Genomic DNA, 25,541 nt, shown 5'->3' with positions numbered 1-25,541 from the left:
TGTCAAGACGGATGACTTCAGTTATACGCGCCGCTTCATCACAACCAAATACTTCACAGGAGAGAGACCTACGACCACCACACTAAACGAGACACTCTTTGGCAACCCAAAGCGAATCTCGAAAGATGATTTGGTCGAGATACCTATCGACGATCGTGAAATACTCGAGTTACGCGTTCCTCGCTCTCCAGATGTCGACCAATCCATCATGTCCTTCGCAATCGCTACAAAAGTTGACCGCCTCCAACGCTCTGTCCAGCTCCTTCACTGGCTTCCCAACACTGGTGCCCAGCTCCATGTCATGTCCCCTCCAGCCGTCGAAGCTTTTGAAGTCGAAGAGAAGATGCGAGACCAGGGAGTCAACGTTACAATTCACAATTCCAATCTCCCATTCGCAAGAGCATACTTCTACGGCATCAAGCAACTCTACGAGACCCGAACCGAGAACACAAAGTGGCTTGTACTCATGGACGACGATACTTTCCTCCCCTCGCTTCCTTACCTTGTCGAACACTTGAACACAAACTACGACGCTAGCAAAGAGGTCATGGTCGCCGCTACATCAGACAATATTGAACAAGTCAAGGTCTTTGGGCTGATCCCCTTCGGAGGAGGTGGGATCTTCATCTCCGTGCCATTGGCAGCTTCACTTGTGAAGGATGAAGTGTGGAATAAGTGCATGGAGACCGAACATAACCAAGGAGATGGAATTGTCAACGAGTGCCTCAACGCCCATTCTGCTACTCGACCTTCATTCGATCCAGGCCTCAACCAGATGGATCTGGGCGGCGATCCTTCAGGATACTTCGAGTCCGGCAGAAGGATGCTCACAGTTCACCACTGGAAGACTTGGTTTCATGTAGATGTTCCAATGGCTGGGAATGTCTCCAAGGCTTGTGGCTTCGAATGCGTCTTTCAACGATTCCGATTCGACGACGATCTTGTGCTCAGCAACGGCTATAGCATCGCGGAATATCCTGGTGGGATCGAAGATGATGATGGCAGTGTACTAGTCGATCTGGATCAAGTGGAAATGACCTGGGCAGGATTGAAGTCCAACTACGAGCACCACATCGGTCCTCTGCGTCAACCCTTGGAGAAGCATGAGAAGAAACAAATGCTTTTGGTTGAGGCAACGATTCTTCCAGGCAAAGGAGTGCGACAAACATACGTCGAGAACGTCGATACTTCGGACAACGATGACAGCGAGTCCCCGCTGGATAGAGTGGTGGAGTTAATATGGCTGTTCGGGAATTGAATGCTCTGAGGGAGAGAAAGAAGTGTTGATTTGCGTTGTAGATACCGTTTCCGCATTTGCATGGAAGGTTGGGAAAATCATTGCCGAGCGGAATGCATATATCTGGCTGGCTACAAACTCGGGCGCAGGTGTGTGGAGTTATTGCTGTTTTGTTAATATGCCAAATGTTGAAACCTCTAGAATCTTTGGGGACCACAAACCGAAAAGTGAAATTTGGTTCGAGGATACAGAGATCAAGGGGAGGTGTGTGAATTAAAGGGGACGGCTGAGACATGCTGCGGCTAGAAGCGAGAGACATTTGCTCAAAGTGGGTGTGAGAAGGGGCTTGATGCATGACTGTAGATGTACCAGAGGAACAGAGCGTTCAGATAAAGCATATGTGACCACATTCGCTAGAGAGATTAACAACAACAAAATGATTGAATGTGTCTGAGACATTGAGAGACTTGAATGTCCTCAAACTGCCTGGGACATTCAAAGGTTAAATGCGCCATAAGGGCGGGTTAGGTCCCAAGTGTGAGTTGAAGTTTGAGGACCAAGTGGTGCAAAAAACAATATCTGAAATAAGATTTCTATCACTACATCTATGCTCGTAGTCATAGCCAGCCATTTTCGTAAACACCCCAACTCCTTCAATGCACCCCATAATCATAATATTCGTGTCTCTTTCGAACAATCACGTTGACCCCATTCTGCAATCTCAAGCCCTCTCCTCCTTCACCACCGCCTGCTGCGGCTGCTCAGGTCTCACCATCCCCATCTCCTCATCACTACTCCTCTCATGCTCCTGCACCTCCCTATGCTCGGCCCCCTTCTCATCACCCTCCTTGACCCTCTGCTCCAGGGTCCTCTTCACCACGTGCGTTCTCCATGCCGGTGTTCCGATATACCTGATTCCCTTCGGATCCGTGAACATGGCTTCAACCTCTTCGAGAGACTTGCCAGCAGTCTCGGGGAACATGAAGAAGACGTGGATGAACATGGTGGCGCAGAAGACGCCGAACAGGATGTAGACTTTCCATTTGATATTCTGGAATGCTGGGGGGACGAAATAACCTAGGGCGAAGTTGAATGCCCACTGAATTTATTAGTTTGTGTTTCCTTACCAGGAGAAGAGCGGTAGATGACTTACGTTGGCGGAGGTTGAAAGAGCGACGGCCTTCCCTCTAAGTCTCAAAGGATACAGCTCTGGAGGATAAATCCAACCAGCAGGTCCCCAAGTCGGCGCATAACTCGCGACGAACAGATAACTCATCGCAATGATAACCTTTGCCGGTTTACCTTCCATGACCCAACTCTCGGCTGCAATGCCGTTGAGACCACCGGCTGGAGCAGCGTGGCCGTACATGGCCATTACACCAGCATTGATGAATAGCCAGGTCATCATGAGGACTGCGCCGACGAGGAACATGGGCCGTCGACCCCATTTATCTGCCCAGAGAAGAGCGGGGACGGTGGTTACGACGTTGATTACGTATTGAATGGATGAGGAGACTAGCATGTTGTTTCCTGTTAGGCCGGCCATGGAGAAGACGTAGGTGATGTAGTACATCATCACGTTCATTCCTGTGAGTTGGGCCCAGATCTACTTCTTGTCAGTACAGCTTCATGCAAGAGGAAGAGGAGAAGGACGTACCTGTGTGAAAGCGCCGATGTGGACTCTGTTCAGCATGGATGGTTTGAAGAGCTCCATCCACGTAACATCAGAGTTCTTCCTGTAGAATTCCACCTCGTCTCTTATTTCCTGTAGCTCTCGCTCGACGAACTTGTTCTTCTCATCTCCATGTGCGTGCGTCAATGCCAGGACGTGTAATGCCTCGTCCCATCTATCATGTTTGGCCAACCATCTTGGGCTTTCAGGTAAGATCAAAAGACCGAGGAAGAGGATGATGGCTGGGATCATTTGAAGACCCCATGGTACTCTGAATGCTGCTGTGCCATCGATGAATGAACAGCCGTAGCAGATATAGAACATGATCATGATTCCCCAGGTAATGGCCCATTGTTGAGTGCCCACGAGACGACCACGTTTGGCGGGAGGGGCGATCTCAGAGAGGTAGACTGGGACTTGGGCTGAGCAAATCTGTTCATCGTTGGTTATTTCATGCTGTATGTTTGGAAGGAGGAAGGACTTACCCCAACGGAGAGACCGTTGATCACACGACCCACAATCAACATTCCAATATCTTGACTGGCGCAGACGATGATACTGCCGATACACCAGATGATTGATCCGATTTGAATTGCTCTTTTCCTTCCCAATTTATCAGAAATGACGCCGGAAAGCAGAGCACCGAGCCATGAACCACCTGCCATGGAAGCAGTGATTCCACCTTGAACACTTGAACGAGGGCCAGAACATGTTTTCACATCGTTATAGCCTGGGCCATCGGGACCTTGATTGAAGTAGCATAAGTATGGTTGAGTAGAGATGATAGCGCTCATAGACGCAATATCGAAACCGAAGAGGCCACCGCCAATAACGGCGATGGCCGTAATGAGGTAGATGTTTCCTGTCTTCCACATCTGTAATTTGTGTTCTTCTTGCTTGCTCTGTATTTGTTATTGAAGCTCTGAAGAGAATGGGAATGCATGTACAGACACTTAGCCGTCCATATATAGAAGTACGAACATGACAGGTGATGAACGAGGAAAGTCCAGAACATCATCCCATCTTCAGTCACCACCTTTGACTCCCCTCACCTAGAATCATCTCCAGTACTCCAAAGTCCCCATCTAAGGACCGAGATATTCCCCGTGGGACATGATACATAAAGCTCGTGAATCTTGACTCGCTATCACGATTGGCTTACAGAAGAGCGTTTATGGGGCTCTTCGGAAAGGTGGTGCCACCTTAGGTAATGTCTCATCACCTGTCACTGGGCTTTGAATTTCAGGGATCATTTTCGCACGTCATTTGTTAAGAAGATATAGACTCAGGTGATTTTAAGAATGAATCGTGGTCAAAGCGAAAGAACAAAGGCAAAGGAGCGGAGCTTGAATGTTCGGACGGAGCCGTGGAGATGATGCACTGTAACGTCTCCTTGGGGCGAAATGTTTCTCCATCAATCATCTACGCGCGCATGGAGTAGAGCCGTCTGTCTGGAATGATTTGATGGTCATGGTGAGCACTTGCTGCGACCCCATTCGGGCTGGGTTGATGTTGAAGAAGGAAGATAGAATGTTTGAAAAGTTTTCGGAGTTCGGCATCGGCACCAAACCGCCACATGATGCGCTGTGGACGACAATGCGTTGGTGACCAATCTCTGCTTGGGTATCTCCAGATTGTTTTGTATGAGAGCAAATTGGCGGTTGGATCTAAATCCAAGTCCATGGGTTGGGTTTGAGTGGGAATTGTGGAGAAATACAGTATAGTGCTTCACGTGATGCTGGCCACGTGAACCCACGTTCGTTCTCTGCCCGGTCTTGGAAGCAGCGTGTTGCAAGCCTTGGTCTCTATCCTTCAAGGCACGCTTTCCCAATGAACTGAAGACGTGGTCTGCTTTGGCTCGAGAATATGTTAGAGAGTGGTGATTGCCACTGATCAATTGGAGTTGTCTACCCGTTTTGGTACAATATTCTAGCCCCATGGGTATGCTTCAGGTATCTTTTAGTCCAGTAACCGTCCACTTGTGTGTCTGATACACATGTGATCAGCCGGGATAAACACCCTGCCCAGCACTCCCATCAAACCCAGGAATTGCTGGCATTTGCATCAAATCATTCCAAAATTCCCAGCCCATGGCTCCTCCTTGGTCTTGCATCAAACCCGGCATTACGTTTGGATCGAGACCCTGGCCGAAGTCCATCATGGAGGTCGGCTCATTCAATCCCCACTGATATCCACCGCCAAAGGGATCAGCAGGCGCTCCAGATACTATCTCGCTCTCACCTGAATCTGTCGGCGTTTGTTGCTGTGCTGCTCTCGAGGCTTTCTTCGTTGATATGACTTCGCGGAGGTGGGTGATGAAATCTGGCGTCGCGATGCCTTGTCGTTCTTTCTCACGAGCTTCCCATGCCTTGATAGTCAAGTTTGCCAGAGCGAGTTGAAGTGCAGTCCCACTGTGTTTGACAGATTCGTTGTGGGCCCATGTTTCTCTGCGCAGTCGGAAAGACTCACCGATGTGGGTCCACGCCCTGTCTGATAACTCGTCATTTGCGTGGTGGCGCAGAGCGACGAGAAGGTAAATGTGTGCCGGAAAGGGTGAGTTGGTGAGAATGTGCCATAGATAGGGTTTTAGGCACTTGGTAGCCATCAAGATGTTATGATTCTCGATCATAGTCAAGCTGTATTTGACTAGTTGATCTCTTTCGTCCTTCTTGAGCTCCTTGCTGTGGATGAGATGTGGATGTCGTGGACCAATGTGAAGTTTACACATTCCGGAACGGGCCATGATGGTGCTGAATAAGTGGAGAGGGACTGAAGGGTCACCATACTGGAGATATTTTTGCTCGATTCTTTTCGAGAGCTCATCGATAGCTGCGTCTTTGACGGCGACGGGATCCGTTGAGTCGCGTAACTTCTGGAGAAGATCAGCAGCTTCGCAGCGCTGGAGGACATAGATCATTTCTGTCACTCGGCCTGGATGTTCCGTGGGCGGGTCTCGCATGTCTGGGAAAAGGTCACTGTCGTTGACATTCAGGGGAAGTTTTGTCGTCCAAACATGGGTTAGAATGGAATTGCCAGCTCCAGAGAGTTCGGAGATTCGGAAGTCGAGGAGTACTATTTGCCACCATAGCCTTCGTCGCATCTCGACTTCGAAAGGGAGGAGGCCGTAACTGGTGCCATCAAAGTTGAGACCCATACGCTGGGCTATTCTTACAGCAATACCAGACAGACAGAATAATGAGCGGGGGTCGATGCAGAAATTGAGACAGGAATACTATGAACGTCAAAATTTGCTAGAAAAGTATGTGGAAGAGAAGGCGAACGCACCAGATACAAGACAAAAGCTTGCAAGATAGTCATGTCAGAAGACCGAAGTAAGCCACATCTTCGAAAGGCATGACGAGCGCCTTCCTGAAATCTTTCTCGTAGGATAGTTTTGTCTTCGCCAAACATAGCAGAGCAGTCCGATTCGGCCATGGAGTTGACAGAAATGGAGTATATTCCAAACATCAAAGCTTCCATGCCTTTGTCGACATTATCTAAGTCCGCACTAGCATCCAGAACTTGCTGCTGAACGGTAGGAGCATGGAATATTTTCAGAAGCGGATTAACGCTGTCGATAAACGTTTGCCATAGCCTGAAGATTTGCACGGGTGAAGGATGAAGATCTCTGATTGGAGTTGCTGAATTGGGACTTGTGAAAAGAAAGTCGCTACCATCGCCGTTGATAGCATCGTAGGTCTTGCTGATTGGATTTTCGTACAACTCATCATCTGATGAGCCTTGGAGGATCTCTTCGGCGTCTCGGAACTGATCATGCAAACCATCAGCTGAATTCAAGACAGGGCTGATAATGGCTTTATTGAACGCTTCAGGAGTTTGTCCACATTGTGATACTCGATAGAAATTCCAGGACATGAGCTGGAGGGTTCTTATTGGCCCTAATGTCCACGAACATCGGTGAGACTCGATAAAGTGTTCAGGGGTTATAGAACGACACGTGACGCACCTCTTCATTTATCCCGGTCCACAAATTGCTGGTCAGAGTCAGATCGAGGCTCTTGTTAAAGGGATAGACGTACTTACTTCTTAACGTGCCTTAGAGATCTCCTGATAGATAGGGACCGTGTAGGCTGGGCCACCACTTCTGATCGGGGCATTACATTGGATTCTGTCTCTGCTTGCTTTGCAGCAAGAGTTGACTGCCCTTGGTAAGAAAGTGAAGTCCTACCTCCTTCCCCGTTGATAGCATCTAAATCGGCTCCATAGCCTTTCAGAGCATCTTCATATCGCCTGATTCTCGCTAGCAGCTCTGCTTCGGGAAATCTCCTTTTCCGTTTCTTGGGAGGTAATGTCAACGGTGATATGCATTCCACTCTTGCTTTTGTGCAATTCTGGTCAACTCTCAGATCAGCCAACTATTCTGGTGTCTTCTTCAAGAGAGAATGATTTCCGCTTCATGGACCATTAAGAAAGCTCTACAATCCCAACAAAGCTCAAGCAAACAAGAATCCATGCACTGGGAAGCGAACTCACCTGGCAGGGCTCATTGCGGTCGCATTTCACTTTTCTCTGCTGACATAGAACGCATGGGTGCTTCCGCCTCAATTGCGATGGTATTGATCCATTTGTTGTTGCTGGTGACAAAGCCTCATTGCTTGACATAATCAAAGCTTCAACCCACAGCCTTGCCCTTGGCGAGACCTGCTGTGTAAGGAGAAGGGCAAATCCCGATAACGGCAAGTTGGATGAAAGGCGAATTGTAATGAGCGAGACACAACAAGAAGAACAGCCTATGTAGGAAAATCCATCGATCTTTTTGCGATTGGAACCTCAGAGTCACTTGCGAAAGCATCTCGGTATATTCAAACGCGCGAAAGTCCGGCGGCCGTTTGAAGCTTCCGAGTATGGCGAGCGTCAGAGAACAACAGTGCTCATCCGAGCTTTCTTGGGCTGCGGAGACGGTTGCGTGAGAGGTAGATGTGCTTGCCGTACTTTGGACGTGTAAGCAGCTGCACGTGGTTGGTCTATAATCGCTATTGCGGAGGAACACTCTTTGGTGATGACCCGAGTTTGTTGAAATCTATGTCGTATCATGGACTGTTGCCTTCATGTTCGATATATCGGGAGTCAAAAGGAGACACATTTCATGTCACGTGAAACCCTGTTGCCTCGAGGCCTTGAAGGACAAGCTGTCCATAACGACGACAGATGAGTTGGCCTAAACAGCTGGTCGTACTCCCCACCATAGTCCTAGTCAATGCAAGGAGCATACTCCTACAAGGAGGAACTCATCCATTTCGCTTTCTCATGTGCGGAGAAAACTGGATCACCGGAAGTTCTCCGCGTCCAAAGAGGCCTAGCAAGTGCTGATCATCAAAAGATCGAAGAGACCTCTTGCGAAGTATGTCCATATTCAAAAGAATGGGGATACTTCGTTCGCATGCAGTTCATACATCACTTGCCCTCCGATCTTTGATATCCCAATCCACTTCTCGAGAAGCTTCGACATAATCGTCTACAACGTTGCATACACCATTTGTATTTCTTGCCACCTTTTCCTTTGATCTACATGTACCTATTTACTTCGATCTAAACCTTCTCTTTACGTGATCTTGAGTGGGATTGAAAATGGTGCTGTACCTTGCATGCGAGCCTACCCCGCGCGGGGTTCATCGGACATATAAAATCATTACGTTCTTCCAACAATGGTAGTATTGATGATATTGGATTTTTTTGGCCATCATGTATTCACCTAGGTTGTCACTCATACCTGTTGTTTGTCTCGTTGCCTCATTTTTCCGCAGCGTGTCTGCTCATTCGTCCCCCAAACTCAAGACCTGCGTTGTCGAGGCCGCGTGTGATGGCTCCGATGATGCTCCATCTGTGATCAAAGCATTCCAAGAATGTGGCAAGAATGGAAAGGTGGTGTTTCTAAACGAAACATATCACATCAATTCGATTATGAATACGACAGGTCTGCAGAATTGTGAAATTGACTTACAAGGAACGCTTTTGGTGAGTACACCCCACTGCTCCCAGCTTTGCTGACGGTAGTAGTGGAGTACTGATATCCCTTACTGGTTGAATCATTCAATGCCCGTGGGTTATCAGAACCAATCTTCTGCATGGATCTTTGGTGGGGAGAATGTGCATTGGAAAGGCCACGGATATGGCACCCTTGATGGAAATGGTCAAGTTTGGTATGACTTCAATAATGGAACGAGCAACTACCCTCGAAGACCGCATGCCATTACCATATGGCAAACCAAGAACTCTATTTTCGAAGGTATCAGATTTGTGCAAAGCCAAATGTGGTGAGTAAACAGCCCTAGCATTTGAGTGAAATTGCTTACAACGATCAGGACTATGACAGTCATTCACAGCGAAAATGTTTTGCTCCAAGATATTTATGTCGACAGCACGTCCAGTACCAAGGCCTCCACGGTCAATACAGATGGAGCAGATACGATCTACGCCAACAACATTACTTTCAAGCGATGGAGCGTCACAAATGGTGACGATAGTATATCTCCAAAAGCCAACAGCACCAACATCCACATCTCAAACTGCACCTTCTACAAAGGAGTCGGCTTTGCCCTCGGTAGCATCGGACAGTACAACGGCGTCTTCGAACGCATCGAGAACTTCACTGCCGAAGATGTCGTCTTCCACAATACTCTACATGCTGCATATATCAAAACCTGGACTGGACAGCAAGTAGGATACCCTCCAAATGGCGGAGGTGGTGGAATTGGCTGTAAGCATAGAACAAATCCATTGAACCGAAGCTCACATAGTTTAGATGTCAAAAACGTCGTTCTCAAGAATTTTCAGCTCAACAGCGTCCAACTTCCTACCAGTATAACGCAATGCATATCATTTAGCAGCGCGAGTGGCAATTGCAACACTTCCCTGTTCAAGATCAGCGACATCACACTCTCAAACTTGACAGGAACCACTACCACAGATCCCATCGCCTCATTTCAATGTAGTGCCGCAGCGCCCTGCGAAAACATCACTTTAACCGACATCAATCTGACACTCACGAACGGAACCCAAGCATATGGCTGGAATTGTAATAATCTGGAGGAAAGCATAGGATTCAATTGCACGGGAAGTACATGCGGGACAGCGAGTGCGGACGGGACATGCTAAAATTGCCTTGACTGAGACGAACCGCGCAGTACACAAGAAATAGCCAAGTCCGGAAATGACTTCCAATACAAATTTTCCGTTTCGCCCAGATCTTGATCTCCTCTTCCAAGTCGGAAGAAATCTTCAGAGTGAGGAATAAATTCTCCTGACGCTTTGATACTGTCGAATTCGCGGATCGCTGAAACGGGCCAATTACGCGGTCTGCTCGCAAGAGGAAAGCCGATTGTCGCAGTTTAGGGGCTGAGAAAGGGCTGCGATCGTTTGAGCTGCATCTTGGGACAGTGGGATGTGCTTGGCTTCTTGCTTGGCGGGGAAGCGAGGTGCCATAAATACCATGATGCTCGAGAATTTTCTGGCTGCGCGTATGCTGTTCGACTTGGCGACGTATGACTTGGCGCATCTTGAGTACCAGCCGCAGCCTTTGCTTGAGGGGCCGAGATTGCTGTTGTCTTGTTCAATAAATGCTTTATGATGGCGTGAAATCTCGATTGAGAGAGGTGTAGTGCTTTTGACTTTCTTTGCGTTTCTCTCTTCTTAGCATCAATCAAGATGTTTCTTTCTGTTCGAGCTTTCTTACTTTGTGTGTTTGCATTTACTACACTCGTTACCTGTCTACCAGGTCGTCATGGACCAACAAAAGTCACTGGGCTCGGTGTCCCAATCTCAAATACGGCCGCGAAAAATGTGATTGCGAATCGATATATTGTGGTGTATAACAACAATGCGACAGATGACGAGGTCCAGACTCATCAAGCGTCAGTCATGACGAGCTTGCGGAAGAGGAGTTTGGTGAAGAGGACGTTGGATGGGAAAGTGTTGAGTAATCAGATGAATACCTTCTCGATGATGGGCTGGAGAGGAATGGCTTTGGAGGCAGATGATGGGATGATATTGGATATCGCAAGTTCGAGTATGGTCAGTTTCTTCGCCTTTTCAAGACGAGTAGAGCGTGAGCTGACGAGGATAGGTATCATTCATTGAAGCAGACACGATTGTCAAGACCACTGCCCTGGTTTCGCAATCCAACAGAACTGCACCTGCAGGCTTGAACAGAATATCCCATGCAGATGGCTTGGGAACTGGATATGTATTCGACAACTCGTCTGGAAGCGGGATTGTGGCATATGTTGTTGATACAGGCATCAAGTTGCCGCATTCGGTGAGCGCAAAATGTCCATACCCTAGATTCTACTAATGATTTTGTAGGAATTCGCCGGTCGAGCAACATGGGGAGCGAATTTTGTCAACACTAATGTACGTCCATCCCGAAGCAAGATTGTTGAACGGCTCGCTGACGGAAGCAGAATACGGACGAAAATGGCCATGGTAGCCATGTTTCCGGCACAATCGGCGGAACCACGTACGGCGTAGCAAAAGCCGTGAGTCTTGTCGCTGTCAAAGTTCTCGACGCAGATGGAGCGGGAACCAACTCTGGTGTTATCCAAGGTCTCCAATTCGTCGCCACGAATGCTACAGCTCGAATGCTCTCCGGTAAAGCAGTAACGAATATCTCAATCGGAGGGTCGAAGTCCACGGCGCTGAACAATGCGATTGCAGCTTTGACAAAGGCGGGAGTTACAGTTGTTTGCGCGGCTGGGAACGAATATGTCGATGCAATTAATACTTCACCTGCGTCTGCTGCTTCGGCTATCACTGTTGGAGCGATTGACAGTTCGTCTGATGCAAAGGCTTCGTTCTCAAATTTCGGGGCGTCAGTTGATATCTGGGCTCCGGGTGTGAAAGTGCAGAGCTTTGGAATTACAAGCAATACTGCTAGTACTATCTTGAGTGGTACTAGCATGGGTGAGTAGTCTGAAGCTAGCATGAAGTGTTGTCGCTGACGAGAACATAGCATCTCCTCATGTAGCGGGTCTGGCAGCCTATCTTATGTCGCTCGAATCACTCACTACCCCAGCTGCAGTTACTGCACGGATAAAAGCCCTTGCTGGGACTACAGGCTCGAATGCGACGGGAGTTAGTACCGGCACGACAACGTTGATAGCATACAATGGCGATGGATTATAGAAACTGCATTACATTATAGAACACTGATACCCAAGCTTACACAATTTGCCTATCTTAAAACATCTCGAGAAATTCATGAGAGTATTGTGTGACAGAAAGACAAACAACGCAGAATTATTGAGCTCCAAGAATTTCTAAGTCGAAAGTCCAAGCGGATTTCTCCTGAGCATACAGTTCCCAAAACTTCTCTGCGATGGCGGGAGGGTTGAGGTACGTGTCTTCTGGGCTGACGACTCCACCAACATTGAGAAGTGCGATATGTATGTCTGTTCTCTCTTGTTAGCCTTTATCCTTCAATTATCTTCCCCGATTTGTTTTTTCAGCTATTTTCAAGCTTGTGATATGTATCCGCCGGACACAAATGAGAAGACTCACCAGGAAAAGTCATCTTCATAGTCTCCACCAAGTTCCGCTGACTGGCTTTAACCAAGCTCAAGCTGAAGACAAACGGAACTGGCTGCTTCCAGAGCAGACTACTCGTTACCAAGAACGATGGTTTTTGCTCCTCCTTCATCTTCGACAGGAGAGGTAGTGCCCATTGAGCCGTGGTGTAGAGAGCAATATTCGTAGTCTTCTTCAATGTCAGCATAATTTCTCGTTAATCTCGATAGAGAAAGTACGAACCATGAAGTCCTTCACAATCTCTTCCTCGGGGAACTCGAGTAAAGTACTGGGCTCTACCCTCGCAGCATTGAAGATTACACAATCAACCCCTTCTCCAGACCATTCCTCCACCTCCTTCAAGACATTCTTGTACTTCTCGCTATCCACGACGTCAGCCACCCAGGTCTTCACGTCGGTATTCTTCGCTGCTGCAAGAACAGCCTCACGATCCGTGACAAGACGTTCTTTGTTCCTCGATATCAGAGCGACTTTTGAGAATTTCTTGGAGGCAAAAAGTGATGCTGTTGAGAGGCCGATACCTGGGCCGGAGCCGATCATGAGAAGTGTAGGCGCCATCGTATCTTCTTATCTGTGATATTCAACGATTCAAGATGAGTGATATGCTTTACTTTATATCTCTATCGTTTTTGAGAGGCAATTCGACACTTGACATCATGCTCACGTGCTGCGCCGTCTCAAAAGAAAGCGTCTCACTACCTCGCTCAGCTCCGTGGAGAAGGTGTTGGCCTCCATTGTTATCTCTTAAGCTTACGGTCGCACAAATTACCCCTCTTCCACCTCAAAATATGGATATTGGATATGAAATGATGAGGTTCTGGATGCGGCGACTTGCAGCCGCACGTTGCTGACATGTTTGATGAGGGGTCGCTGCGGCCGCTCCCTGTCGGGCCAGAATTTTCGGATTTCAGATCGTTGACCCCTCTAGCGCTTCCAGAACGTGAAGGACCACCCCAGTAACGATCCTGGGGTCCGCGTCCGTGGTGTTGGTGCTGATGCTCTGTGCGGTTGCGGGTGCGGATTTGCAAGCTGGTTCGTGCAGTGGTCTCTGCGTGGCCTAATGAAAGCACAAAGCCATTCGCGGTATGGAGAGCGATTGGTATACTCTTACGAAAAGACGCTTTGTTGATGTGATGATTCCAAGTGGAGAGGATTCGAGAACAGTCCATGGTAATGTTTCTGTTGTTTCTATTTCTGGATTGTTGGATGAATTCTTTACACGTGGAAGTAATCTCGTTCATTGTTGGAGCGCTCGTCACACAGAGCATGTGGAGTTGAAGGGCGGGCGAGACAATGCAAGCCTGCGGCGTTCTTCATTATGAAACTTGTCTCTCGCTCTCTAAATTTCTCTAAATCACCCATTCATTCAAGATTCCTCGGAAATTGTTATAATCATGAGACTGAAAACTTTTGATATTCTTGTGGAAACATGGCTTTCACTCTTGAGGTAGTTGAATCAATGCATGTATAGTAGCTGCCATGAGTGGGATTAACATCCCAGAAGTTCAAGATTAACGCTTGAGCCTTGAAAGAGTATGGAAAGTTGATAGTCTGCCATTTAAGCAGGTGCTAGTCAAATACAGACTTCTAACTGTTGAGCAATTCCGTCAATCTTTCCAGATCCAGCTCACTTATTTTCCCAATCATTAACCTCGAGGCGACTTTCCAGTCACAGACTCTGTAACTGTCAGCACTTGATAGAAAGAGGACATAAGGACATGAAATGAGAAAGCCACTCATGAAGATGACCCGCCACATCTAGAACTTCCACATGCCGCTCAAATCATTCCAGCGTGGTCTCTTGGCAAACCTATTAAATTCTCACCTCCACTATCTTTTGCTTATTGACCTTGACCTTGTCCTTGAGTCTGTTTCCCCTGGCTAACCAGAGCTGGTTGGTTGGCGTTCTCATTCTCCAGTCGAGACTTCGACGGGAGACTGTGCCGCTTCCACAGACCTAGTCTTCTAGGAAGAGCTATTCCGCTTCAGCGACATCCTTCTGAGCGGCTATGTCATACCCGCACCTCGCGTTCTTGTTTTATGACCCAGCGAGACAGAGTTTGACGTGAATGAGAACATGGGATGGTAAGAAGGGTGAGGTTTTGCTCAGTCGCGTCCAGGATGGGAGGGAACCGGTCTTGGTGTTTCTCTATGCGGTATCCTCACTCATGAATCAACATACGACATTAGTTGGTTCTGGAACATGCTTTTGTCTGTGATCTTTTGATTGGACTTCGAAATAGTCAAGCCACGGGAATTTTTGTTTTCCGAGTGATTTGTGAAGCACGTTGCTGATGCCTCTACGATACTCAGTTAAAAGAATGGTTACATGCCAGTGATCACGAGGAACTCATTTGCTACATAGCTAAGAACATAGACTCATGATTGGCACTGTTGAACGATGGCTGGGGGCTACAGATAGTGTACACGAGCAAGATACTATTGCTTTAGACGTCCCCCTATGCAGTGATAAGCCATGCATATTAGAAGTCAGGTCAGACCACAGATTCATGCTCACAAATTTACCAACATTCGCTCCCAAAGGGAGAACTCAACGTCAGCATCAAAATTAACCAACGGTCAAGTTCCCTCTTCCACCAACAGACATCGAGCCAGAACGCACACCAGACCAAAACTCCTCAAACGCCGTGTTTACTCGCAAGCATATCCCCGACTTCATGTGCCCAATAGTCCAAGCACAGATAAACCAAGCCAAAAAAGAGGCACAGAACAACCAACCAACACCTCAACAGCAAAAATCCATCCTCTTGTTGCACGTCGAAGCAAAGCCGCACCCGCCGCACACTCCACAGACGAGTAACCACGTCACCAAGGGCGAGCCCAATCCAGGTACGAGGATGGATTTAGCGGCCTAAGCTTAGACTAGGTACGATCTGAGACACCAACCCAACATTTGGGTCCCGGAATCGACTTCCGCCCCCCTTGCCCGCATGAAATGGCAGTCATGTGATATGTCCTCTCCTGAGGACGACCACTCACACCACTTTAAAGTGCAAGCCAAGAAGAGACATCCAATCGATTAATACCTGACTATCTCGCTCTCGTTCCTATTGTACACGCCGCGGAGAACTCTCTCTGCATTGCGCATATTAAGTCGAGGTGGACAACGAAGAAGACTGCGGCCGCACGACCCTTTGCGGCCGCACCCTGGTTTCCACCGCACCCAGAACCGGGATGCTCGTTCATCAGCCCAATATGATGGTGCAGCTGCACGACATTCGCATTAAACCGCCTCGCCACGACATGCCTGCGTGCCATATGGCTTTCTGAGCTCCATTGACAGACACCCGCTCTCAAGGCCCGAGACGGAATCCACACCCACACCGTGCTGAGGTGAGGCCGCACTTGGATCGGCTGCGGAAGCCGGTGTCTGGATGGAGGACGGATGTGGTCGTACAGCGTCAACTAAGCACTAGCCTGCCACATTTAATATAATGAGTCCAACAAAGCGGGAAAAGCAAGTTTCCAATTTCGTGTCTCGGGACAGTTCCAACTTGCAAGCATATATATTTTCATATTTTCAGATATAGCTATGATCGATTTTACGCTTTCGGAAAGTCAAAATGCTATACGCGCCAAAGCAGCAGCTTTTTCTTCGAGTGTCTTAGCTACGGCTGCTGCAAAATATGAAAAACATCCGACACAAATTGAACGATTTCGCGCCTTACGACCATTCTATCGACAAGCCGTCGAAGCGGGATTGGTTCGAGGTTTGATACCCAAGGCCTTCGGAGGGGATGCAGGAACGGTCGTTGAAGCAGCGCTGCTTGTTGAGGAGATGTGCAAGTATGATCGAAGCTTGTCTTTATCGATATTCAGTACTGGATTAGGACTTTCATCCCTGTTGATTGCTGGAACTCCAGAGCAAAAAGAGGAGTTGTTGAAGCCTTTCCTCAGTGGTGAGGGAGAGCCGTTGGCAAGTCTGCTTCATACGGAGCCTGAAGGTATTGCAAACTGGTTGGAGAAAGGCGGGAAGGGTTTGCAAACGGTGGCCCGAAAAGATGGTGACGACTGGGTAATAAATGGCGAAAAGGTAGTCTACTCCCTCTGTTCCGAATAAAGCTAACATGGATAGATCTGGGCAACGAATTGCTGTGGTTGGGACGACCGTGGAGCCGATGTCCAGTGTGTTGTATGCCGATATTCTCAAGATGGCCAAAGCCAAGCCGCCGAAGCCAATCCAGCAGAAGCCACGATGATACTACTCGTGACTCGTGATCTCATTGCGAGCAACGATCTAGGTGCGTATCAAATTCTCAAGCATATTGAGAGTACAGGCCACACATCAACTGCTGGACCACACGTCAAGTTTACCAACTTCCGCGTACCAGGCCATAGGCTTCTTGCGGCACCAGGCCAGGCTGCAGCTGTGATCACGAGAGCTTTCACGTCTTCTGGGGCGCTCGTTGGAGCAATGTCGACGGGAATAATGGCTGCAACGTTTGAGGCGGCTCTAGATTTCGCCAAGAAAGACTCTCGAGGTGGAGCGCAGGCCCTCATAACCAGACCGACCGTGTCAGATCTTTTGATGGATATAAAGATGCGTACGGATGCTGCAAGATTCCTGACATGGAAGGCTGCAAGTGCCTTGGATAACGGCAAAGGTGGCGAGTTGGCATTGGAAGCCAAATTATTTTGCTCTGATCTTGCTGTCAAGGTGGTTGTTGATGCGATGACAATCGTGGGAGTGTAAGTTGACCCTGCTGCACTCCAAGAATTGCTAACACATGATAGGACTTCGTACAACAAGGACAGTCCTTTCCCAAAACTATTGAACGATGCAATGTGTCTACCGCTAACAGGAGGTGGCAACATCGGTGTGAGAAGAAGACAGCTTGAGCAGCTATTCATGGCAGATGGATATCGACCATGGGCTTCAACATACGATTAATCGCTCTCGGTAGCAAGAATGTTGCAGTTTCAGCAATTATTCGTTTGTGACTTCCATCTTCAATCGTTTGTGGAAGGCTCCTTCGAGATTGTTATCGTTGTTTCGAGATCGACGTTCGAGTTCGTTCGACATTTCATCTGCGATCACTTCGAGATAGTATTCTGATGTTGTCAGCAGGGTGCATAACCACGATCATTCCATGACTTACTGCCAACATTCCACCTTTTGCCAAAATGGCCAAGTGTACTTTTCAAGCTCTCCATATTTGAGGACCATTCAGAGCCCTGGAACTCATCTCCAGCAAGCTGGATATACAGCAAAGTCGTGCGATACACAGCATAAGTAGCCGGAAGAGGAAGAGCCGGAAGGTCAATGAAAGCTAAGTCCATGTGAAATCTGCGGGAGATATCGATCACCATTCTGATTGCTGAGGATAATGCCATTCCTGCAGCTTGCTTTCTTGTCTCTTGACCTATTGTGTCCTTGGCTAGGATCCATGTCCTTTCATGAAGCAGCACAAGTGCACTACTTGTGTTAGTCTAGCCGGTAAGCAACTCGAGGATCCTCCTTACCTGAGACACAATCCGATGGCGGCACAACATTCTTCCCAACCATTTATAGCTCTTTGGAAAAGGACCACCGCCAGCTCTTGCAGGTTTTTGTCTAGAGCCCGCGATTTCGTTTCATTCATCTGGTTAGTGTTGGACGATTCCGCGACCAAATCAAGAACTTGTCCGAGCAGATGCCCAGCTTCAGATGCCCGGCAGAACGGCCCAAGTCGAGTGGTGGGTTGATTGGAGGCTGATATGCCGGAAGTGGTTCGCATAGAGATTGGAGGTGGTAGTCCTGTCTCGTCATCCGTGGGCAATTCCATGGAGGGCACGCCATCATTCGATGTTCCAACCAGGAGTTGAATTTCGTCCGCAGCAAGACCTTGATTCAAGTACCTGACAGCAAGTCAGTGGGAATTCATCAGCAGCGTTGAACAAGAATAGAACACTAACCGATCCAAAGTGACGATTCCCCACCATAGCCGGCCAAACTCAGTGTTTGCAATATTGGCTGACGAATTTCTATACTGACGGATCTTTGTCTTCGTGGCTAATCTTGAGGTAACGATCATTGTCACCTGAGCAGCTTCTGTCATGCCATGTCCTATCTCATATAAAGAGATGAGAAAGCCGGCTTGAATGATCTCGATAGAGGATCTGCCAAAGGTGACAAGGAAGGCGTACAAGGTTTTCGTATCGAAGTAAAGAGGAGTCTGCATCTCCTTGATTCCGCTATTTTGACCGGGTGGTCTAGTGACCAGGAACATAGCTAGTAGTAGACTGGCAAGCTCAACATTGTTGTCAGCAGTGATTGTCTCAAGCCTCTTGAGACACGGTTCTGGTGCAATGACGGGCAACCAAACATCGATGGTTCGGAAGTAGTTTGAGGTGACGGAAGGCACACCCTCCCCATTACTGATTAATACATTAAGGACTTGAGACGGTATATTGGCCTCAAGCTTGATAGTTCTCGGAGAGTTTTCGGATAGGGCGGCCATAAGTCTGGAGGCGGTCTGAAGAGAGGGGAGAGTGGAACCCTCCACCGACGACGCAGGTGAAGTAACTTGTTTATTCTGGGGATTAGCTTCCGTCAAGTTGTAGTCGTAGTCACATTTCAACAACAGCCTAGGGTTGTGGTTAGCAATGGGCCTCGACCTCAAGCAAGGCGGGGGAGTCCGGACTTTGAGCATCTTGCGCACGAGGGCAGTTCTTTGCTACACTTCCTCTTGCCCATTTTACAGGTCCAACAGACCTGGAGCGCGACCTTGGACTCAGCCATGGTGATGCTGTGTTACCTGAGCCTGGTGACACAGATTCTGGCTGGGCTGAGCTGGGGTTGGCGTTGCGGCTGCTTTCTTTTTGATGTTCAGGCGGCCCCCAATTCCCGACGGTGTGGAGACGGTGAGGGGATACAGATACTGTATCTATCAACACGTGATGCCTCAGCTGCTATTGCGGGTGCATGGAGACTTGTTTGCAGTTCGGTTCAGGTCTAACACAGGTATCGATGTCAAGGGGAGGCATTGATGGTGGTTGCAGAGAGAAAAGTGGTTGTGTGCGTTGTCAGCGCTTATCTGAGAAGAGCCTCTCGTCGAGTGAGGTGTGATTTTCGAGGTTCCGAGCTGGCGTGGATGGAGAGTGATGAGAAGGATTCGCGCTAGAAATTAAAGTTTGTCACTGTCTTGGCGGCACTTACGTGAGTCGGGCAACGCGCCCGCCCGGGCCTTCGCGTTAGTCGCGTCTATTATTATGTCCTTCAAGCTGAGGGACATTCTGTACAACTCTTTGTGCATTGTACCTTCCTTCCTACACGCTGAACCTTCTTCTATAGCTACTTGGGTTGCCACCCACGTTTCTTTTTCACAATGGCTGCATTGACCACCACCACCACACTTCTAGCCGTACCCATCTATATTAGTTTCGAAGGACTGCATCTGCCACTCTACAGAACTACAGCGTATCAGATACAGGCTTGCGAAGGAGCAGACTACGCTGCTGATGTAGGCGACTGATTCGACGGAACATCAAAGGTGGTCGATTCGTTGCCCGAATGATCCGAATAATTCTCAGCTAACAAAGTGTTCAATACAGGGCCGACAAGATGCAGTTTCCCAGCCACGATGTAGACGCCGCCAGACGATGGCTCCTAGCACCGGCTAGCAAGCAGCTCCTATCCAATCTTACGCCTAGCAGTAGTCGCTTAGCATACGATTGGACGCCTCTAGAATCATTGATCATGGGGGTGGTTGGCCTGACCAGAGAGTTATTTTATGCTTCCTTCGCAGATGCTTGCCTGACCATCCTAGGCGGGAAGCAAAACGTGTCAATCGAACTACCTCAAGACGCCAGACGTCGAATATGCTTTTCTGTTGGCACAGAGGCTTTCAGCGTCATACTAAGAATTACGAAGGTCGCATGGAAAGACGTTATGCGGGACTGGCTTACGGCGGCATTGATAGCCTTCGCCCCGCAGGCCATTAACATTTGGAGGTCTCGGGATTGGAATTGCGCCCGCAAAGTTTCACAAAATAGGCAGGAGCCACAGACTCTGCCAGGTGAATACAAGACGGCATCTATGCATTGTGCGAGCAGCTCATGCCTCGTAGACCAAGGACGATCTTCGAGTAACGAGCAGAAATCGCATTTCTCAGTTGCCGTGGAGAATAGGCGGGAGAAGCACCAAGAACCCGAATATGTGACGGGAAATCATGATGAGACGGAGTGGGACTACAAGGAAGCTGCAATGAAACAAAAAGAAAAGCGGGCAGTGTTGGACATTTCATATGTGAAGGCACTCAAATTGGATGATATGGCTCAGCGTGCTGTACTGCAAAATCCCGCGAATCGCCAGGTAGTTATGGATCGCGTACGATGCTCGGTCGAAGCACGGAGGCAGATAATTGATTTCCATGCATCTATCCATCGGTCTTCTACTCCTGCCGCCTCGATCGACATCGACAACATTCTTCTGTCATTCAACGGTCTCCTTAATCATCATTCGAGATCACTTGCAGGCACAAAGATTCATACGGTCAAGAAGATCATTGAAGTTGGTATTCTGTCGAAGTTAGACACAGACTTTTCTTACCAGACCAAGAAAGATGGTATATCAACACTGGTTGCTATGATGACAAGTATCCTGGCTAAAGGCGGTGATGGCGATTATGCCTCAGTACTCGAAGACGAACAACTCCCTAACGTGCTTGGTCAAGCTATCCTCGAAATTGCACAACTGATGTCAACTTTTGATCGCGAACAGCTGGCTAAGGAGAAACATCTTCTTCAAATGATTTCTAGTATCAAAGACTTCAAGTATCAGGGCCAACGACCTTGGGAATTGCTTGATGAATTCGTGTCTCTTTTCTCGAGGACGTAGAAATATCTGTCACGCTGGGAATCATTGACAGATTGTTTAGGACATCGCTGCGACACTGCTGCTTCACCAAATCTGACCTGCCGAGTGCTCTTTCCATATCAATCGAAGCTGGCAAAGCGGTGATCCCAGCATGTAGAGAATCATGTGGTTCCAGGAGCAGACTGTTTCTGATAGGGCAATGCGACTGGGTTTCATGATTGCGGTTCCTGGTCCTAATAGGTGATTCTTCGTCTTCTTCCTAGTATTGTTAAACTGACAATCGCTTCTGGAAATGGTTACTCCTTTTACTGTCTGTTTACTGGTTTATGGGGTGGGAAGTATTGTTCAAAATTTTCTACAAACTTGTCTGCTTGTTCCTTCTTTCATTGTGTTATTCCTGATCCTATTCTGTCTCGCGATACGTGGTTATTCTGTACTTCGTTTCTCCATTGTATATTGCCAAGTCCTCTTGAGCCTGCTTGCCTTCCCTCTCGATTGTCCGTCGAATTTCATCGTTTCGAGGAGTTATTCTGCATTTGAAAGGATTCGGGCGGATATTCAACCCATCCCTAGCGCTGTCAGCACTACACAATGCAATTGTAGGACGCCACTCACGTATAGTCGAAGATGTCTACCGGAATTTCATTCCCATTCCCATCCAAAGCTTTCTGAATATTGAAAGCCCACAGCAGGCGAGCTATACTGATGAATGTCCCTTGTTCGGCCAAAGCTTGCCCTACACATACTCTTCTTCCCCAGCCGAACGTCATATAGCCTCTCTCGTTCGGGAACGGTCTCGAATTGGCGCCATCTTTCAAGTATCGCTCCGGATCAAATCTGTCTGGATCTGGAAATTCTCGCTCATTTCTGTGAATGGCCCAGACGTTCCCTTGAACCCAGGTGTTCTTCGGAATCAGCCAACCCTGCTTTCGTCAGCTTTATGTTCTCCTTTTTGGAAATACCTCTCCTACCTTGTATATTTCGTCTTGGATTGGCGCATGGGGTTGTCCTCCAATAATGGCCACAGACCGCCATCTCAGAACCTCTTTCACCAACGCTTTCACGTACACTAGATTTGCTTCATCCTCGAAGTTTGGACTTCTATGGGGACCTACAACTCGATCTAGCTCTTCCCATGCCTTCGTTAATGTCTCGGGAAATGCGCAGCATGCCAATACGAAGGTAACAAGTGTCGAGCTGGAAGTATCACTCCCCGCACCAAACAGAGAACCCGAAAGTGTCGATAATTCAACATCTGAGAGATTGTACTTCGGTCCTTGTTCAAACAGTTTCTTCGAGTAGCAATCATTGCCATCGGGATTCGTTGCTGCCTCTTCTGCCAATGCGTAAAAGAAGTTTTTCGCACGCGGCTTGCGGAAATTCTTCATCCATGGTGCCATCCATTTTGGAAATTTTGCCAGTACTACTCAAGTCAGCTTGCTGAACATCCCATGATGTGACTACTACATACTCGGAAATGTTTCCAACAGCATCGGGAAAGACTTTCCCGGCACGTTGTGTTCTGCAGCTCGTTGCATGAGGTAAATGACCTCGGTGATGATCGGGTCCGTAACCTTTGATATCCTACGCCCATACCCAATAATCGACACCACACTCGCAGCGTACCTTTCAAAATGCGTAACATAATTCTCTGAGTCTGTGAGTAAATCATAAAGTACTACTTTATTCTCATCGCTTTGCAAATTCTGATATCCTCTCACTTGTTGCATTCCCACTCCCATGTGAGTTAGCTTCCGATGCACGCGAAATCTATCCCCATAATACATCGTTACCAGACTTGCCTGCCCAAACGCTAGATCGCCAAACACCACCATATGGGGTCTCGATGAGAATGTTGCAGCGCGTTTATCGAGGAGATCAGATGCTGTTTGTGCATCATTCAGCCAAACGGTGGGATTCCGTCCGATCCAAAAGGTTATTATGCCGGAGTTGTATTCTTTGGCCAGTTGTTCGAAGTAGATCCATGGTTTCTTGTCTGGAAGCTGGAATGTGTTGCCGATGATGGGGTAGGGGAATGGTCCTGGTGGCTGTTGCTTTCTTCAGTTTCTCTTCATGCTGGTGAGGTCAAAGACTTACCATCTTTCTTCGTAGGAGAAGCATGCGTGCATAGTCAACGAGGAGCCATGTAAGCCCACCAGCCAAGAGAAGGAGCAGCAGTTGAGCTATTCCAACACGACCCGCTATCTGGCGCAAGTGCGCTGCGAGTGGCTCTGGCGAGCTCTTCTGGGATATCATCTTCGTTGGCGGACGAGGAGACTGACTTCAATTCTTGTCAAGATGAAGACAAGAAAATAATCTCAAGGATCAATGTTGCATCTCACATGGAAGAGCATGGTATCCAATATTAGCCGGAAATCCTCCCTGACGGATTAATAATGGCAGCGATGCACGAACTAAGACTTTCCACGGCCAGCGCATTCGCGATTCTTGAAGCTTCGGAGCCATCGTTGCGAAGTTCTGCGGCGTGGTTGACCCCACGGTGCGGGGTAGCTTAAACCTCCAATGTGGGGCCTGTCAAGCTCCAAATACCCCTGCAGCAGCGTGCGAGTATCCCGAACTTTGATGTATTCGATTTGGTTCTCACTGCCACTTTTCCTTGAGAAAGAAACGCGAGTGAATAAATCGTCATGGCGCCTTTGACAACGTACCCTGATTTTGGAGAGTCTACAACAGCGACTGAAGTCACTAAAGTATTCTCGGAGCAAATCAAAGGTAAACATGGTAAGCAGCTCCTTCCAAAGCAGATAGACAAAGAGATCAAGTACTAAAGACAGCAGTATTGCTTGTGGGCGTCAGTCCCAATAGTTTAGGAGAGCACATGGCAGTCGCTATCGCCTCACACGAACCAGCTCTCCTAATCCTCGCTTCTCGAACGGCGAGCAACATCAGCCAGGTAATCGACAAGATCAAATCCAGCACAGCAAACATTCCAAAATCAGTTCTGGTTGACCTTTCATCCCAAGCTTCTATCCGGACGGCAGCGAAGGATATCTCTTCTCTGACGCCAAAACTCGATGTCATAATCAACAATGCTGCGTTGAACATTCCAACTTGGCAAGGAACAAAGGAAGGAATAGAAACACATTTCGGAACAAACCACATTGGACTCTTTCTACTCACCAATCTCCTTCTCCCTGTCGTCCTCTCGGCTGCTTCTTCGAACACCCCAGGATCAACCAGAATCGTGAACTTGACATCGGCTGGACATCGATTGTCCCCTATTAGGTTCAGCGATTATAATTTCAAGAAGAGTTATGTGGATTTACCGGAAGAGGAACAGCCGCCGAAAGGGTTGCCGCCGCAGTTGTTGGATGCTAAAGAGCCGTATAATCCGTTTATGGCCTATGCGCAGAGTAAGACGGCGAATATACTTTTTTCTTTGAGCCTAGAGGAGGGGTTAGGAGGGAAGAATGTGAGGAGTTATAGTGTGCATCCTGGCTGTGAGTTTTGTCTCTCATATTGCTGCTTTTTTTCCGTATCAAAAGGAGTTTTGTTCGTCAGTGGATCTGCAGAGCGAGAGAAGCTGGTCGTGCAAAGGAATGCGCGTGTCAATTCAAGCTGCATGATTCTTCAAATTTATACCTCGTGGGAGAGCTCTAAGCTGACGCGACACAGCAATTTGGACAGGATTGGCAAGAAATCTTGACGACGAAGGACAGAAACTGATTAAGTCTACTGGGAAGTCATGGAAGAACGGGGATCAAGGTGCTGCTGGAACGTTAGTTGCAGCTTTTGATCCTGCACTGAATGGTACGATTTCTCTCTTTGCGATTCGGCATCTTGCAAGTTCGCCAGAATCCTTTCAGCCGTTCTGATCTTGGTTGCTAATCAGGTGTAGAGCCAAATGGTGTGTATATGGCTGATTGTCAGTATGCCGAGGCCGCGCCTTTCGCAACAGATCCGAAGATGGCGCAGAGACTTTGGGCTTTGAGCGAGGAATTGGTTGGTGAAAAGTTCAGCTTGAGCTGAGGGCAATGATACCATAGAACTGAACAATATGACAGTTATATTTCCTACTTGCTCACGATCTTAACTCCCGAACTCTATATTTAGACTTCGTGAAGCTATGACCTTCTGCCCTCTCACTGCGACGTGCAACAAACGCCACTTTCCCTTCCACAGCGTCAGGTGAGAAGCGCACTCCTTCGGAGTTTGGCTGAAAATTCATATTCTGATTGGACGCTTGACTCGCCTGCTGATCCCTGGTTTTCAGCTGCAGGCCGCAGAACATCAGAAGAAACTCCAGCCTC

At 48.2% G+C, this 25,541-nt stretch overlaps 13 protein-coding genes across 13 annotated transcripts; 6 read left to right on the top strand and 7 right to left on the bottom strand.

Annotated features, from left to right (window-relative positions):
* Positions 1–547: 547 nt before the first annotated feature.
* Positions 548–1,258, top strand: LY89DRAFT_652544 (uncharacterized protein; the record flags this gene model as incomplete). Its single annotated transcript, XM_018212203.1, has 1 exon — positions 548–1,258. One exon carries the CDS (start codon positions 548–550, stop codon positions 1,256–1,258), a length of 711 nt encoding a protein of 236 aa, XP_018067459.1.
* A 700-nt stretch (positions 1,259–1,958) lies between these two features.
* Positions 1,959–3,784, bottom strand: LY89DRAFT_591904 (sugar transporter; the record flags this gene model as incomplete). The annotated part of the gene is made up of 4 exons (XM_018209674.1): positions 1,959–2,336; positions 2,391–2,843; positions 2,895–3,341; positions 3,395–3,784. The coding sequence occupies 4 exons, from the start codon at positions 3,782–3,784 to the stop codon at positions 1,959–1,961; spliced, it is 1,668 nt and encodes a 555-aa protein (XP_018067458.1).
* A 411-nt stretch (positions 3,785–4,195) lies between these two features.
* Positions 4,196–4,937, bottom strand: LY89DRAFT_687962 (uncharacterized protein). Its single transcript, XM_018215615.1, has one exon. The coding sequence runs from the start codon at positions 4,846–4,848 to the stop codon at positions 4,378–4,380; it is 471 nt and encodes a 156-aa protein (XP_018067457.1). The 5' UTR covers positions 4,849–4,937; the 3' UTR covers positions 4,196–4,377.
* LY89DRAFT_673198 (uncharacterized protein) lies at positions 4,912–7,532 on the bottom strand (the record flags this gene model as incomplete). The annotated part of the gene is made up of 5 exons (XM_018213345.1): positions 4,912–6,141; positions 6,195–6,788; positions 6,877–6,904; positions 6,954–7,261; positions 7,404–7,532. The coding sequence occupies 5 exons, from the start codon at positions 7,530–7,532 to the stop codon at positions 4,912–4,914; spliced, it is 2,289 nt and encodes a 762-aa protein (XP_018067456.1).
* Positions 7,533–8,219: 687 nt separating this feature from the next.
* Positions 8,220–10,104, top strand: LY89DRAFT_623230 (glycoside hydrolase family 28 protein). The gene is made up of 4 exons (XM_018211008.1): positions 8,220–8,885; positions 8,928–9,184; positions 9,233–9,627; positions 9,673–10,104. The coding sequence occupies exons 1-4, from the start codon at positions 8,613–8,615 to the stop codon at positions 10,023–10,025; spliced, it is 1,278 nt and encodes a 425-aa protein (XP_018067455.1). The 5' UTR covers positions 8,220–8,612; the 3' UTR covers positions 10,026–10,104.
* A 470-nt stretch (positions 10,105–10,574) lies between these two features.
* Positions 10,575–12,316, top strand: LY89DRAFT_756488 (putative subtilisin-like protease; the record flags this gene model as incomplete). Its single annotated transcript, XM_018221380.1, has 5 exons — positions 10,575–10,940; positions 10,993–11,184; positions 11,232–11,279; positions 11,327–11,828; positions 11,878–12,316. 5 exons carry the CDS (start codon positions 10,575–10,577, stop codon positions 12,048–12,050), a joined length of 1,281 nt encoding a protein of 426 aa, XP_018067454.1. The 3' UTR covers positions 12,051–12,316.
* LY89DRAFT_623226 (putative short-chain alcohol dehydrogenase) lies at positions 12,029–13,510 on the bottom strand. The gene is made up of 3 exons (XM_018211007.1): positions 12,675–13,510; positions 12,426–12,621; positions 12,029–12,316 (listed from the first exon to the last, which is right to left on the bottom strand). Exons 1-3 carry the CDS (start codon positions 13,008–13,010, stop codon positions 12,165–12,167), a joined length of 684 nt encoding a protein of 227 aa, XP_018067453.1. The 5' UTR covers positions 13,011–13,510; the 3' UTR covers positions 12,029–12,164.
* Positions 13,100–14,019, bottom strand: LY89DRAFT_201335 (uncharacterized protein). Its single transcript, XM_018205792.1, has one exon. The coding sequence runs from the start codon at positions 13,718–13,720 to the stop codon at positions 13,190–13,192; it is 531 nt and encodes a 176-aa protein (XP_018067452.1). The 5' UTR covers positions 13,721–14,019; the 3' UTR covers positions 13,100–13,189.
* Positions 14,020–15,546: 1,527 nt separating this feature from the next.
* Positions 15,547–17,635, top strand: LY89DRAFT_709519 (acyl-CoA dehydrogenase NM domain-like protein). Its single transcript, XM_018217767.1, has 3 exons — positions 15,547–16,506; positions 16,549–17,162; positions 17,208–17,635. The coding sequence occupies exons 1-3, from the start codon at positions 16,006–16,008 to the stop codon at positions 17,362–17,364; spliced, it is 1,272 nt and encodes a 423-aa protein (XP_018067451.1). The 5' UTR covers positions 15,547–16,005; the 3' UTR covers positions 17,365–17,635.
* LY89DRAFT_200919 (uncharacterized protein) lies at positions 17,430–19,589 on the bottom strand. Its single transcript, XM_018205791.1, has 4 exons — positions 19,097–19,589; positions 18,369–19,040; positions 17,937–18,311; positions 17,430–17,889 (listed from the first exon to the last, which is right to left on the bottom strand). The coding sequence occupies exons 1-4, from the start codon at positions 19,192–19,194 to the stop codon at positions 17,535–17,537; spliced, it is 1,500 nt and encodes a 499-aa protein (XP_018067450.1). The 5' UTR covers positions 19,195–19,589; the 3' UTR covers positions 17,430–17,534.
* A 427-nt stretch (positions 19,590–20,016) lies between these two features.
* On the top strand, positions 20,017–21,291 carry LY89DRAFT_673192 (uncharacterized protein; the record flags this gene model as incomplete). Its single annotated transcript, XM_018213344.1, has 1 exon — positions 20,017–21,291. The coding sequence occupies one exon, from the start codon at positions 20,017–20,019 to the stop codon at positions 21,289–21,291; it is 1,275 nt and encodes a 424-aa protein (XP_018067449.1).
* A 191-nt stretch (positions 21,292–21,482) lies between these two features.
* On the bottom strand, positions 21,483–23,817 carry LY89DRAFT_200917 (putative cytochrome P450). The gene is made up of 5 exons (XM_018205790.1): positions 23,368–23,817; positions 22,742–23,318; positions 22,242–22,693; positions 21,886–22,193; positions 21,483–21,839 (listed from the first exon to the last, which is right to left on the bottom strand). Exons 1-5 carry the CDS (start codon positions 23,524–23,526, stop codon positions 21,674–21,676), a joined length of 1,662 nt encoding a protein of 553 aa, XP_018067448.1. The 5' UTR covers positions 23,527–23,817; the 3' UTR covers positions 21,483–21,673.
* LY89DRAFT_756480 (NAD(P)-binding protein) lies at positions 23,723–25,260 on the top strand (the record flags this gene model as incomplete). The annotated part of the gene is made up of 4 exons (XM_018221379.1): positions 23,723–24,012; positions 24,069–24,731; positions 24,907–25,041; positions 25,130–25,260. The coding sequence occupies exons 1-4, from the start codon at positions 23,919–23,921 to the stop codon at positions 25,258–25,260; spliced, it is 1,023 nt and encodes a 340-aa protein (XP_018067447.1). The 5' UTR covers positions 23,723–23,918.
* Between the last annotated feature and the right edge of the window lie 281 nt (positions 25,261–25,541).

Source organism: Mollisia scopiformis (assembly GCF_001500285.1).
Source record: "Mollisia scopiformis unplaced genomic scaffold LY89scaffold_20, whole genome shotgun sequence".
Taxonomy (NCBI): domain Eukaryota; kingdom Fungi; phylum Ascomycota; class Leotiomycetes; order Helotiales; family Mollisiaceae; genus Mollisia; species Mollisia scopiformis.
The sequence above is the reverse complement of the archived record's forward strand: the minus strand, read 5'-3'. Positions and strand labels throughout refer to the sequence as shown.